This window comes from Asterias rubens, chromosome 20 (assembly GCF_902459465.1).
Source record: "Asterias rubens chromosome 20, eAstRub1.3, whole genome shotgun sequence".
In the NCBI taxonomy this organism is placed as follows: domain Eukaryota; kingdom Metazoa; phylum Echinodermata; class Asteroidea; order Forcipulatida; family Asteriidae; genus Asterias; species Asterias rubens.
In genome coordinates this window covers 12,267,160-12,281,106 of record NC_047081.1, presented here as the reverse complement: position 1 = coordinate 12,281,106, position 13,947 = coordinate 12,267,160, and the positions used below count along the sequence as shown (strand labels likewise).

General features: G+C 38.0%; 1 protein-coding gene across 2 annotated transcripts; it reads right to left on the bottom strand.

The window, feature by feature from the left end:
* Positions 1-1,078: 1,078 nt before the first annotated feature.
* On the bottom strand, positions 1,079-13,453 carry LOC117303896 (tachykinin-like peptides receptor 86C). 2 transcript variants are annotated; one of them, XM_033788341.1, is made up of 5 exons: positions 13,113-13,453; positions 6,485-8,151; positions 4,517-4,667; positions 2,283-2,479; positions 1,079-1,600 (listed from the first exon to the last, which is right to left on the bottom strand). In XM_033788341.1, exons 2-5 carry the CDS (start codon positions 7,054-7,056, stop codon positions 1,360-1,362), a joined length of 1,161 nt encoding a protein of 386 aa, XP_033644232.1. In that variant the 5' UTR covers positions 7,057-8,151; positions 13,113-13,453; the 3' UTR covers positions 1,079-1,359. The 2 variants fall into 2 exon arrangements, with proteins under 2 accessions (XP_033644232.1, XP_033644234.1); XM_033788343.1 differs by having other exon boundaries at positions 13,370-13,437.
* Between the last annotated feature and the right edge of the window lie 494 nt (positions 13,454-13,947).

Here is a 13,947-nt window from a genome sequence, read left to right as displayed (position 1 = left end):
CAGCACACCATCACAACATTACCTTAAGTCAGTATGCTCACGCATCAAATGTTTGAAAGTGCAAGAGCAAGCTGGCAAACTACATCGCCTTGGACCAATCATAACACATGGATCGCTTACGTCACTGCAATGAAACCATTGGGCATGTTAGACAAATCCCTGTCTTTATTGTTGCGGATAAAGACAGGGGACAAGTCTAGTATATTTGAGGAGACTAACCGTAGGTGGCAGCAGACACCAGAGACTGTTCAACATTTTTGTCTAAATAAAACTGAACTTGCGCGATTAAGATGAATTAACTTGGGTGCTATCAGTTTGTTGACCGTGGACCGGGAACACGTTTTGGTGTGGTGCTCATTAGCAAACCCATGCCCGAACTTTATACGCGAAAACGGACAGTTAAGCAGTTCGTGACGCATAGGTTCATCACTTGAAAAAAAAAAAGTAATGTAAAGATAATATTGTTATATAGGATTTGAAGGATTGCGTGGTGAGGTATCAATTTATATTTGGTTTGCGGTAACACCATGTGTGTATATACTTGCCAGGTAGAGTTTGTTCTTAGGGAACTGTCTGTCTTTATTCTACTACCGCGGAGTAGATAATCGGAGATGGGGAGACTTCTAAGTTCTGAAAAAACTGTCCTGCTTTTAACTATTACCCGGGCGGATTGTATAGAAATAGGCTGGGACTATACTACTTCAGCTTATGATCGTGATTAACTGTACTACCCCGGAGTCAGTTCTTGGGTTGGTCTCAACGTTTGGACTAGCCTGCTCTAGTCATCGTCAGGAGACTAATAATATTGCATTGTCAAAAAAAGGATCACGAAATCCTCACCACTGTATTATCCCAAATAAAAATATAAACACATATTCTTACATATTTACATACAATGCCACAGTATGGCTATCGGGACAAGCCCTACATGTAGTTCCGTATCAGCTTTAACATAAAACATTTGAAGTTTAACGGTTATATTTAGGACCAGGATTTCACCAAACTCTTATTAACTTAGGATTAATCTTAGGACTTAGGACGGGTTCAGTTCCGTATCCAAACACGTAGGACGCATTGAACTCATCCTACAATTAGACGGATTACTCGTCCTAACTCGAGTTAGGATTGATCCTAGCGTTTCGTGAAATCGGCCGGATACATAATGGCTGGTTGTACATAAACTCATTTTAAGGGATCCTTGCATGACAATTCCATGACATTGACATCACACACCCAAACGGGGGTCCGTTTAACGATTTAAACCAACATGTATATACATCGGTTGTAATGCTACATAGCCAGGTTAAATAATGCTATAAGCGATACCTCAAGCTTGATACATTAGTCTTGAATTCAAGACTAAAATATATCTTCCGATGAATCCACGACACTAATCCCAATGAGGCTAGTTCGGCACAAGATGGCGGGCTTGCCATTAGGCACTTGTCGATGCATGCCTGTTGTGGAGGCTGTCATGAGAGAGTTAGCATTACTGGTTGTAGACGTCAGGGGAGTACGACGGTCAATACCTTTGTTGTCTCTCTGTTTCTTGCTCCCTGGGATCAGGCAATGAAAGACTCGCTTGAAACCAGCTCGAAACCTGTAAGACAAATACAAATATTTAAAGATTAAATACAAAGGTTAAATCCTGAAAAGAAAATGTCCGCTGTTTGTTGAAAATCTTAAGTCTAACTTAGATGCTTTTGGGTATAGGAGATATATAGCAATTACCAAATAGGTTTCTCGTGTGGTTTCTTATTTCATATTACATCGTTTTTTCATATGTTAACTTTCTAGTGAATATTCAATCTGATTACCACAAAATGTACGACTATTATTGACCATCAGAAAAAGCCGAAATTAAACCAATCAATGCCAGTTACTAAACCAAAATATGTTCTTTGGTTAAAATTGTCATAGAACGAAATGAAACAACGCCCTTCGCGACCATTCCCCAAAACCAATGGTTAACCACCGGAAATATGGTAACTGGTTAATACCAACGGACCCCCCCCCCCTCCCCTCCACCCCTCGCCTATGTTCCCGTTACTCATTGTAATGTTATGATGTAAACAGTGCGTTTCCTGAATGCAGATCTCAACCCACAGTGTCAATTGAAAAGGAAAGTCCTCACCCGGCAGAAAAAAAAATAGTAATTGAACTCGGCATGAACACTTCCAATCCCTTCCCCCGGAGAAAGGTACAAATTAGAAGATCCAAGACCAGGGGGTCGAGGGAAAGAACTGTGGGGTTTGCTGATGATGACGCCATTGTTTGTTTACCTATCATTGAGCCAGCAATATATAAATGGGTTATACATGGAGCTGCTCATAGCTAGAGTCCAGATAGTAGAGTAGATGTGAACTGCATAAGATTGCGTGTAAACCTCCTCATGAAGGTAGCCAAGGAACTGGTAAACATGCAATGGGAACCAGCATATGGCAAAGACTGCAATCACTACTATGATCATTTTGACGACCTGTAGTAAAATGAAAATATTATAATTATAACAGATGATCAAATACGTGCACTCAACAAAATAAATAGCAACATACGGAAATATAGGAAGGAATAGTTAGGAAGGAACGTGGAAAGGAACTTCAAATTTTAATGATATTGATAGCTAGGCTCATGGTAGAATGTTTTAAATAATAGAAATTCAAAGAAAGTGTAGTTAAAACATTAAATTTTGGTTTAACATCATCGTTGTGTTTATAGTTTGTTTTCTGAATGTTTGGACAAAGCCTTATCAAACGACGACTGTATTTTGCACTTATCAATCTTCGAAACAACTGACCCCGTCGACTGACCAAAATAAAACGAAATTTTGAAACCTCTCACTCAATGTTTGATTGCTTCAAAGCAGATATGCAGTAACATACATTAAGTATTATAATTGATTTCAGTGAAAAAAATCCAAAACGGAAAAATTGGCTGGAATTTCAATCCGAGTCACCTTAACCACATTCCTGTCACACTCTAACAGATGTTACATTTCAATTTGTCAAATCCTTCCTTAAATTACATTTGCTATAACTCATCAAAACTATGAAAAGCCTTGCAGTCCACCTGTCATTTTTGACAAATTAGAAGGGACAAGTATTTGACAGGCGTGTTTAGTGCCCACTGGCTCCAATCGACTTCTTACTGGAATACTGGTCGTGTTGCTATAACCAGTACTCTCGAATTTCAGCCGATATATAGTTATATGTTTTATCTCTCTGTAGGTATGGCTGGACTGTTAATGGACACTACTGTGATTTATTGGCTGTACATCTAAGATTTAAACGAAGAACATGCTGGAGAGGTAAAAAAACGAGAAAACAATAATTTGAAACTCGCTGATGCTATTCAGAATTAGTCCATTGTTCAACAAAACAATCCTCATGAGCAATAGTTCCGTCTGATCAAGTCGAGGAAATAGATCAAACAATACACCTTAGTGATCGCTTCTGCTTATTTCAAGGCTAACAATATAACTCAGCCCGGACAACATTAGGTATCGAACTTAATTTTGGGATCGAGTTTATAATATTGCCGTGGTTTTTAAACAGTGGTATCACAGCTCGGAGGGGGGTGCGTTTCGAGTTAATTATTACAGACTATTTGTAATACCTTTCTCCGATGATTTTCGAAAAGATTTGCGAAAAGCCTGCTACGTCATCAGTACGTCATTTGTAAAAGCTTCGTTTTGTATAGGCGCTTTGTTGTTACTTGTGTGTATAACAAAGAAACATACCACAAACGTCATGACAACGTAACGCAATTTTGACGAACGTCATCAATAGCTAATTATGACTATTTCAGAAGCGCGCGAATATCAAAATTACTTTGAATAATTAATTTATAAGCAACGATTTTTAAGTTCGTAATATCATTCTTGTTATGAAAGTGGTTTGGTTTCTTATTATTAAAATTTTTCAGACAGAAAGGAACTGATTAAACGAAATAAAAGCAAAATCATTTGCTAGGTATGGGGCCTATAACCTCAAACAGTTTTAATCCGTCGCCGCGCCCGAGTAAGATTGTTTATCATAAATGTCACACAACTCACCAAATATTGTTCATGACTAACCAGCTTACTTTGTTTCCCCCTTCCTGAATCATTTTCAACAATGAAGTCTCCAACACACCGAATCCGGGCATTCAGCGCAGCATCGCAAATCGACTTACATTACTTCTCAATTAACTAAAAACTCATTCAATCTAAGTTACATATTTCTCTTCATCAGTAGTTCCATTTCTTTTCCCACCTCCCCGTAGCTACTTTATCTTAACCTGAGCTGACAGCAGCGAGACCCTTTTTTAAGGTTTCTCTCTCAGACCCCTAGAGTTTGTTCTTATTAGTCCCGGTCCTTCCGTATCCTTTACCCAACCCCCTTCGATTAACATCCGCTTCGCCCGTAGCTTGCAACTCCTGTCATCCACAGGGGTGTATTTCGTCAAAGTACACTGCCACCTACGCTACCCTTCTCTTCATTTCCACTCAACGTCTTATTTGTCTTCCTTTTCTTACCTTACGTTTCGCCTTGAGCTGGCGTGCTCTATTTGGTATGTACTCCCCCAGTACATCACCTCGCCAAAGCTTGACACCGATGACTGTATAGCAACCTGCTAAGACGGTTAGAGGCAGGCAGTACAGTACAGCAAAAGACGCCACGTTGTATCTATACAACAACCAAATTAAAATTGATATAGAAATCTATACACTGGTTAGACTGACTACTGCGTTAAAGGCACTGGACACCCTTGGTCAATTGTCAAAGACCAATAAGCTCACTTGGTGTATCCAAACATTTGCATAAAACAACGAATCTGAACAGTTGGACTCAAATGGTCGTCAAAGTTGCAAGATAATATTAATAAAAGAATGCCTATAAAAAGGGCTTCCGGTCTGAATTATTTTATTTGAATGAGAAATGACCTCTCTCAAAATCTAAGTTACTTCAGAGGGAGCCGTTTCTTACAATGGTTTATACTTTCAAAAGCTCCCCGATGCTAGTTACCAAGTAAGTTTGAATGTTAACACATTTTTTTTAGTAATTACCAGTTGTGTCCAGTGACTTTAATAGTTGTACTTCGGGGACAATTTAACAGTTGGACCCTAACCATCAATCGTCAACAAAAATTATTCACATTCTGTTTATAATTTTAGCATGATAAAAAGAAACTGCAAAATATCACGACCTTTAGTGTAGAGCTAGCTTCAAACTGCAAAAACCTGACAAAACTAATTGCATTTTGTATTCTGTTAACCTTTAGCTGTGAGTTCCGTTCATCGTTTTTATTGATTAAAAATACCTCGAAGAAAAATGTCACCATCGAAAAAGGTTGCAATTTCTGACCCGGTTTCCAGGAATTTTTGGCGGTGAAAACCTTCTCTTAAAGACTGAGGAAGACAAAGAGTAAAATAATCGCAGAGATCGTCTTCACCCTTTCAAACACACACTGATCAAATGTCCAATTTATGTGTTCCATACGACGTTGGGCTGTAAACAAGAACACGGTCAACAAGAACACGGTCAACAAGACTATATACTGACTTTAAATTTACCATGGCGCTGTACGCTACAAGCAAATACTGACTATTGACGGATTGGTACTCGTAAATGACCACTAAACCGACAAGAAATGTTCTGGCCAGTTTAAATGAGGTGCAGTTTCTGTCAAATTAAACTTAACTTCAACCCAGGTAGTTTTGATGGTATCAATCTCCATTACAAAACAATTTAGTCTAAACTACCTGCTAATTTACGATCAAGAGTTAAACGGAACGTTTACCTTTGCACTGTTTTTAACCATTCGACTCTTTAATCCCTACATATGTTTTGTATACAAGAAAGCTATACCTGAGAACACTTCATTTCAAAAGGTGGAAGCGTTTTTTGAGATATCGCCGGAAATCTGGATTCAGTGGCTGTGTCAATGCAGTAAGAATGAGCCGTATGTATTGGAATACACAAGCTGAGAAACGTTTCTGGCAGTACTGTATCTCAGATTCAAAACTTTAGTGAAAAAATGACATAATTTGCTATATAGAAATATTACTTTCAAATGAAATAATTCTCTAAATATCGTTATACTATAAAATCGAAAGCTGGTGTTACGACCGTGCCTACTTCTAACCATGTCGGTTTTGATTGCCGGGAAATTTGAAGAGCGATACCAATGGTATTTTGTGTCCCTTTAAGATTTATCTTAGGTCATGTATGAAATAAATAAGCGACTTCAACTGGATACAGCTGACTATGGTTGTTGCTATAGCAACAACTTATTGTTGAAGATTCGGCATTTTCAAAACTCTAGCCATATCGACTACGGAAGCCGTAAGTTCAGACAAAGCCGTATAGCAACCAGCCCTTTAAGAAACTCACTTGACATCTAACTAGGGATGTTTTAAATAGCAGAAACACTTTTTGATGTGTTATATTTCTTTACAAAAAAAAAGCCCATTCTTCCTTCCAAACAGTAAACAAAAACTTACGTGAAGTCGATGCGTCTGTAGATACCATCTGGCCACTTGATGAAACATTGATTTTTGATGACTCCATCATTGTACATGAACGTCAACACCGTAGAGTAAACCAATAGAGGGCTAGCGAAGATGGACGACCCTCCCCATATAAAGATAATCATACACACGATGTAACTCTTGGATAACCTTGGTAGGAGCGGGTGAACTATAGCCCGGTATCTATCAATGGAAATAGCTACCAGGGAAAGAACACTCGCTGACGTTGAAACTAGTCCAAAGAAACGCACAACTTTACACATACCAATACCCAAAGCCCAGTTCTGTGTTACGATGTAGCTGAACATAAACGGCATGCTAAGGGTGGCGATAAGGGCGTCGGCAACGGCCAAGTTTAATAAGAAGTAATTGGTAACAGTCCTCATTCGGGGGTTGGTAGCCACGATCCAGATAACAATCAGATTGCCACCAGCCGCTACTGCCATAATGATAGAACAAAACACACTCCATAGTATACGTGATTCCTGGTCCAGATTATGCACAAAGGTAAAGTTTAAGGAGTTAATATCCTTGTAATCAACCATTGTTTCTCTCTGATTGGTCAAACGACTATGTCAGAGTTGGATTTCTCTCAGCAATACAATTGATTCATAGACGCAGTTTGAAGTAAGAATCCTCTGGTCTTACTGCAGGAGCTCCGTCTTCAACTAGACTCTAAGCACGTTTGCTGTGAGTGATGGTAAAGCACTTTCACCAACAGCGGGTTCTTAAACTGCTTTCCAAAGAGACTTGTATCAGCCCTTCAGATCGATCCACTCTAGAAACACGTAGTCCCAAAACTTGCAAACTATTAATGACAACTCTTTCATAAGTTGCTGTTCTAGTTATTCGCGAATGTATCAAATATCACATTGAAGGTACCACGTGGTATTGATGACGTCTTTAAATCACGCGCACTAACTTGAGCGTTGCTAATGAAGCCTCAACAAGTGGATTAAATCAGCTCTCCTCGTTTTTCTCTTTTTTTTCACCAAAGGCGAACGGATAATGTCAACGACCAAACAGTCTCCTCCCCAATGAGCTGATGACTAATCCTTAGAGAGGGAGCGAGAAAGATAAAGCAAATCCTAGTATAGCGTTTGCGTCTACAAGTTTTTCCAATAAACCAATCTATCCAGGGTATATCCACATCGCTTCGCGTCTCTCGTATTATCAAAATGCCAATGTTCCTATCTAGTTTCAGCCCAACGGTATTCTCTTTGTGGTGTGATCTATGTCATAGTAATAATATATGTTTTAAATACGTTTCAAGCTTTAAGTGATTTAAGTGATACACTGTTAAGCCTATCAGCACAGTCACAAATTCCGGGTTAAATTCAGTTACAAACACTACACACTGGCACTCACCACGGTACCAAAGCAATTTCGTATTCTGTCGAGGTGGTATTTAGAATAATGTACAAACGACGTGTCTCTCAACGGAGTTGTTGCATCTAGCATAAGGCGGAGTGATATTTACACAGTAAGCGCCTGTGCACTTCACTTGGTTCTATATTCAACATGGTTGAGACTTGGAGAGAGTCGAGGGGAGTCTGAAGAGGTTTGCACCGTTGCACCATCCAGGGTCTGTCACCCTCCGTCTTGAAGCAAACTCCCCCAGAGGTTTCAGAAGCTATGACCTAAAACAAACAACACAGGAGCCATAATAATCAAAGTGGATGACGATGAAAGCATGATTCACATAACTTTAATTTCTAGTTAAGGAAGAATGTTTTTTTTCTATTTCAATATTTGAAACCCCTCTGTCCAATGACCCAAAAGATACGTACTCGATAAGTTAAATTGTATACTCAACATTTCAGTCAAAGAAAGAGTCTTGTTTCAGGTATCATGACAACATAAAAAGTGCTGAAAGTATTTTATTAATACTCTCAAAAACATTTTTTTGTGGATTATATACCTTCATAAACTTATTAATGCAACGGGGAGAGCAACAAAAGCCAACATTAATGACTCCTTTAAGACAGGTGAATTTGCGCCCAAAATGTCATCTTCAATGCAACGGGGAGAGCAACAAAAGCAAACATTAATGACTCCTTTAAGAAAGGTGAATTTGAGCCCAAAATCTCATCTTTATTTTCATACTCTGAGAGCCAAACTTTCACTGTCTTGTCCGATTTGTGTTAGTTTCACTCTTTGGAGAGTGAAAGTCAATCTGTGTCACTCTTTTTGAGTGAAATTTGAATAAATTTAAAACTAAACAGAGTTGAAAGTACCTATTCTTGTTTCACTCTAAAAGAAGTTGTCCGCCATATGGCTCTTTGCAAGAGTGGAATGGCGGACAAAACGAGTTTTTTTTTATATTTTACATTGAGAGAGTAGAGTGCAAAATGGAATCGTGGTATATCGTGACGACAACTTTAACTGAAGTAGAGTTCAAAACATTGTTGAACGTTTGTCAACAACACATCCTAAGATCACAAAGCTAAACTTTCACTGACCAGTCAGTTTTTATTGTGTCTCGTTTTGATTAAAGGTATTTCGCACTCACAATACAAATTGACCAACCATATTTCGGTCGTTGTCGCTTTTGAAATTATCTCAAAAATCCTTGAGCTTAATGGTGATATTAATTTGAGCGATAAATCAGCCCTAATGTTTATGGGCATCACGCTGTTGTCAGCTTACAGACTGGAGGTAAATATCCATCATTGATCCAATCTCTTTATACATCAAAATGCATAAAGTGCCGCCAGCAGACTCGCCAAAGCTGGCCGCCTTTATGGACGCCCTGACCCTATTTGATCGTGACAGTGCTCGCTAATGTGTCATTAGAAACTAGCCCCTGCCTAAGCTCATATTTTCAATTACTGGAACATGTCAAGTTGTATATTAATATACTCCTAGGCTTAAACCCCCCAGCAGATAACGTACTCTTAACCGAAATGCTGAAATGGTCTTGTTCGTCAGAGCCCTCTTTATTCATCATCCGTCATAGACTACTTTATGAAACTTCCTCCTCAAGCGAAACTGACTTTTTCTTCTTCTTAAAATCAAGCTTAAAGAATCACTTATGGATAGAATAGTTTTGACAATGTGAGTGGCCTGTCGGTCTAGAAAATAGTGTTCAATAAACTCGTGCCACAGTAACCATGTTTGATTCGACGATGTTGGCTCAGTTTACTTCAGTACAAACCCCTACTCACCCTCTGTACAAAAAACACAAGCAAAGACATCTAGGAGGTGTTTGTCTTATAAAAAATATCACGCCAAGAATATCAATACCAAATCATTATAAAATAATTGCATGTTAGCAAAGTGTATCGACTATTGAAATCCAGATAGTGCCAATGAAAGGTCATTCAAACAGTTGGGATTTAAACTTTACTAAATAATCATCGATTTTTAGTAAGTTTCTGTATCGTTCGATACATGAATACCAACCCACGGTAAAAAGTGACTGACTCGCTTGGAATTAGAATGCGCTAAAAAGTGGTTTAGGGATATTGGAAAGCGAGTAATATTCCTGACATGTATTGGCGCCTAATCGTCTTGCAATCCCATCAGGTGTCATGTAAATCAAGTTTCTTTATTGAGATTAAAATCCACACTTAAATGTTATCACCTCGCCCGGTCTCGTTTCGGCGCTATATCTTAACCCAATTATAATATTGATATTATAAGTTACGCTGGAGCATTTCTTAACACCGCAGAGCCAAATTTGTGGGTAACTCATCTCTTTAAGTGTAAAGTAATTACAGCGTTTTGCCGCAGATATGAAAAGAAGGTAACAAATAAAGCCACGTGGTCCCCTTATTTTGGCGTGTTAACCTATATGTATTTGCATTAATGTCTTCGAGGAAACTACATTACGTGTGCAGGGCAAATTCAAAAATGTGTTCACATGAGCTGTCGCTTAGAATTATAAAGTTCACCAGCATTTAACATAATATAAATGCATTTGGCGTCACTGAAAAAGTGTTGTTAATCCTTACGAATCATGTAAAACACCTTTAATTTCAAACCATGCGGAGGGAGTAATTACAAACAAAAACAGTTTTTTATCATAAACTAGCTCATGACTTTAGCCTATAGCCAAGTACAGAACAACTCCCCACCCGTAAACGTTAAATAAACGTTAAAAAAAAACTCCCCACACAAAAAAGGCACAATGACGATGATAAAGGTATCAGATGCTCGTTTCATTTACAAACATTATTCTTTCTGCCCCTGGCCCGCTCCATACTACAAAATATATTATTTTATCAAAACGCTGTTAAAATGGCTGCGGGCCATTCTGTATCGATGTTTTTCTTCTAACACAAGACTGTGTTAAGTCCGAGGGGTTTGTTGAAAGAACCTGGAAGACAATTCAGTTAGGTTCCCATGGGCCTAAAAATGGTTGACCGAAATTCCCCAGCTACGACGGTAAAGGTCTTGGTAAGCAATGCCCGACTTACTTGAGCAAACTTTGTCGTTCTCTGCCAGTAGGCGATTGTCAAAAGAAAGGATTTATTCAACATGACAAGTAGAATGATTGTTGTTGCCTTTTCCTTTCATTTTTTTTGCCATTGTACAGTTATAAAAAGGTAAGCCTGTAAAATGCATGGATGTGATGAAAACGAGGCAAAACAAATAAAACGTATAAGCCTTCTTCAAACTAATTTTCTTTTTTTGCAGACCTTTTGAATCTACCATCAACAAATGTGATAGTGAAACTCACTGAATACGAGCAATGTTGATCGAACCTTTTTGTTCTATGCGGTTTTTTATTTTATTTTTATTTTTATTTTTTTTATTTTTTTTTTTTTGGGGGGGGGTTAAACACGCTGCATAGCAACAATGGCTTTGAGGGGAGGGGGTTAACCCCGACAAAATCTTACAAAAACACATATAAAAATACTTTACAAAATACAGAACGACATTACATAAATAATAATAAAAAGATATTTATAAAGCGCCAAATTGCCAAAAAAAGGCCTCACAGCGCTAGATACAAAGGTAAAAAGCAATTTCCAAAATTGGTTACGATTCCTTCAATCCCATAAGTATGGGACACGGGCGTCAAGAGTGTCTGAAAAACATCCACTGCGATGAATTTCCAGGAACAAAATAAAACACAGGATAAGCCTACGGGAGGGGGGTGCGAAACTCAGTCAAACCACCACTTTACTTAGCTCGTTTAATTTTATGACAAATTTAGCAAATTGCTCATACTTTTCTTCAGGGTATAAACTGCACAAGCTAATCATAATTATGACATTAATGACTCGTAACCGGAGAACATAGACACCTGACAAAATGTGACAAGTGAAATCAGTGAAATCAAGTGACATAATTGTGTCGACGGTATTAAGTGTCATTTCAATGAAAATTGGGACAATGAGCCAAAAAAAAGTGTCTAAAAAACATCCTTTCATGATGAATTCCGGGAAGAAAATGAAATAAAGGATACGATGGTGCGAAGCTCAGTCCAGGAAACTACCACTTTGATTAGCTCTATTTTGTAATAAAATTTTTAGAAGGTTTTAAATAAGATGAGTGATGAACTATGCCAGCTTGCCCAAAAATGCCAGCTTGCCCCAAAATATCGGTATCTGGAGGAAAAAGGTAACTAAAATATGTAGCGGGCAACAATAAGGATGTGTTTATTATTCTTTCATCCGAGTTCAAGTGTAAATTGAGCACATAACTTATGATTTTCTTCAAGTTAAAGACTGCATAATGTACATTCCAATTAGCTATAGACCTACTGCTGAATTTCAAACTCCGAAACCTGACAACATAGACATCGCAATAAAATGGTGACAAGTATTCTGTGTTTGTACAAACAAAAAAACGCTGCCGTGGGCGATTCGATTTTCGATAATACTATTATAAATATATTGTTGGTGTTTTCTTTGTATAATGTTTCACACTTGAACTTCCTGCTCAGTGTTTGCTCAACTTGGTGTTTTTTGCAACGTACAATCGTTTATTGTTGTGGCTCGTAGCGCTAGTACAGACGGTCCTCAGCTCTTACAGGTTTAAAGCGAGAAGATGAAAAGACCTTAACAAAAACTATATGCAAAGACCTGGACTAGTGTTATGGGCCGTTATATTTATTTTGTCATTTCAATATTGGCATGACTCACTGCTTCCCTCCCCTGATTCGGTAAATGTTTGAACAAACATAAAATCACGACGTTTAATAATATGCTAACCATTCATTCTTAAATCATCGTTGACAAAAATTAATTGGGCTGAGGATCAACTTTAGAAACAAAAGAGAAAAAAACTGTGGGACCGATTTCAAACAAGTCAACGTAAGATGAATCTCAGTGTTTAAAAACATCAGCTTTGATTCAATTTGATTCAACTGGAACTACAACTGACACGTGCAAAAATGTCACTTATTTTCTAAAACTTTAAAGAAAATATTGTGTAAAATCTTTGTTCAGGAATGCGAACAAAAAACAATTAAAGACTTTACTGATTATGTTCGTTCCTCTGTATCATAAAAAAAGTCTGAGAAATTGGTTTTCATGTATCGTTAAATCGAAAAACAAAAAACTCGTTCATAATTTGACCAAAAAAGGGCCAAAAACTTAACAGTTACATTTTACAAAATGATGACCAAACGTTTCAAAAAGTACTTTACCTTCGAGAAATTACTGCCTCTCCGAACAACGTTTTAGAATCTCGGTCAACAGCGTGTATCGCAATAATCTATATACACAACTTGCTTGTTTGTTGATTTAGCTGCATTATCTAGTCCCCGTCCCTGTCATAGGGTGAATAAAAGGTACATCACCAACGAGTTAGCAAGACCATCCTTACGTGTAGGTCCGTCTGTATGTCTGCACTCTTAACTATCAGTATAGGCCTACATGAAGATAAAACCATCTGGCTGCTTACCAAATCTACTACTATTCAATTTGTTATTTAAGATGAAGCTTGCCACTCCATTAAGGCCAAGCAGTCACACACCCACTCCCTCTCCTCCTTTACGCTCATCTCGCGCTGCCTCTCTGTCTCTATATCTCTATCAACCAAAGCGGAGTCCAGATACTGTGATGTATTAAAGGCATGCAGCCGATTTCTTGAAACGCTAGGTTTAATCCTATCTCGAGTTAGGATGATTGAGTAACTCGTCTTAACTTAGGATAGGTTCAATGCGTCGTAACTGCAATGCTTAAGTAATTTAACTCGTGCTAAGTCCTAAGATTAATCCTAAGTTAGGAAGAGTTTTGTGATATTGAAGGCTGGAAACTATTGGTAATTGGCAAAGACCAGTATTCTCACTTGATATATACCAACATAATGCAAATGATAGCAAACCTGTGATAATTTGGACATTGAAGTTGCAAGAAAGTAATGAAAGAAAAAAGACCCTTGTTGCATTACTTTGTGCGCGTTCAGATGCATAATAGAAGGCTTCAGATGAAGTGACTTATCACTTGAGTGAGAAATTACCCTTTTCTCAAATACTACAT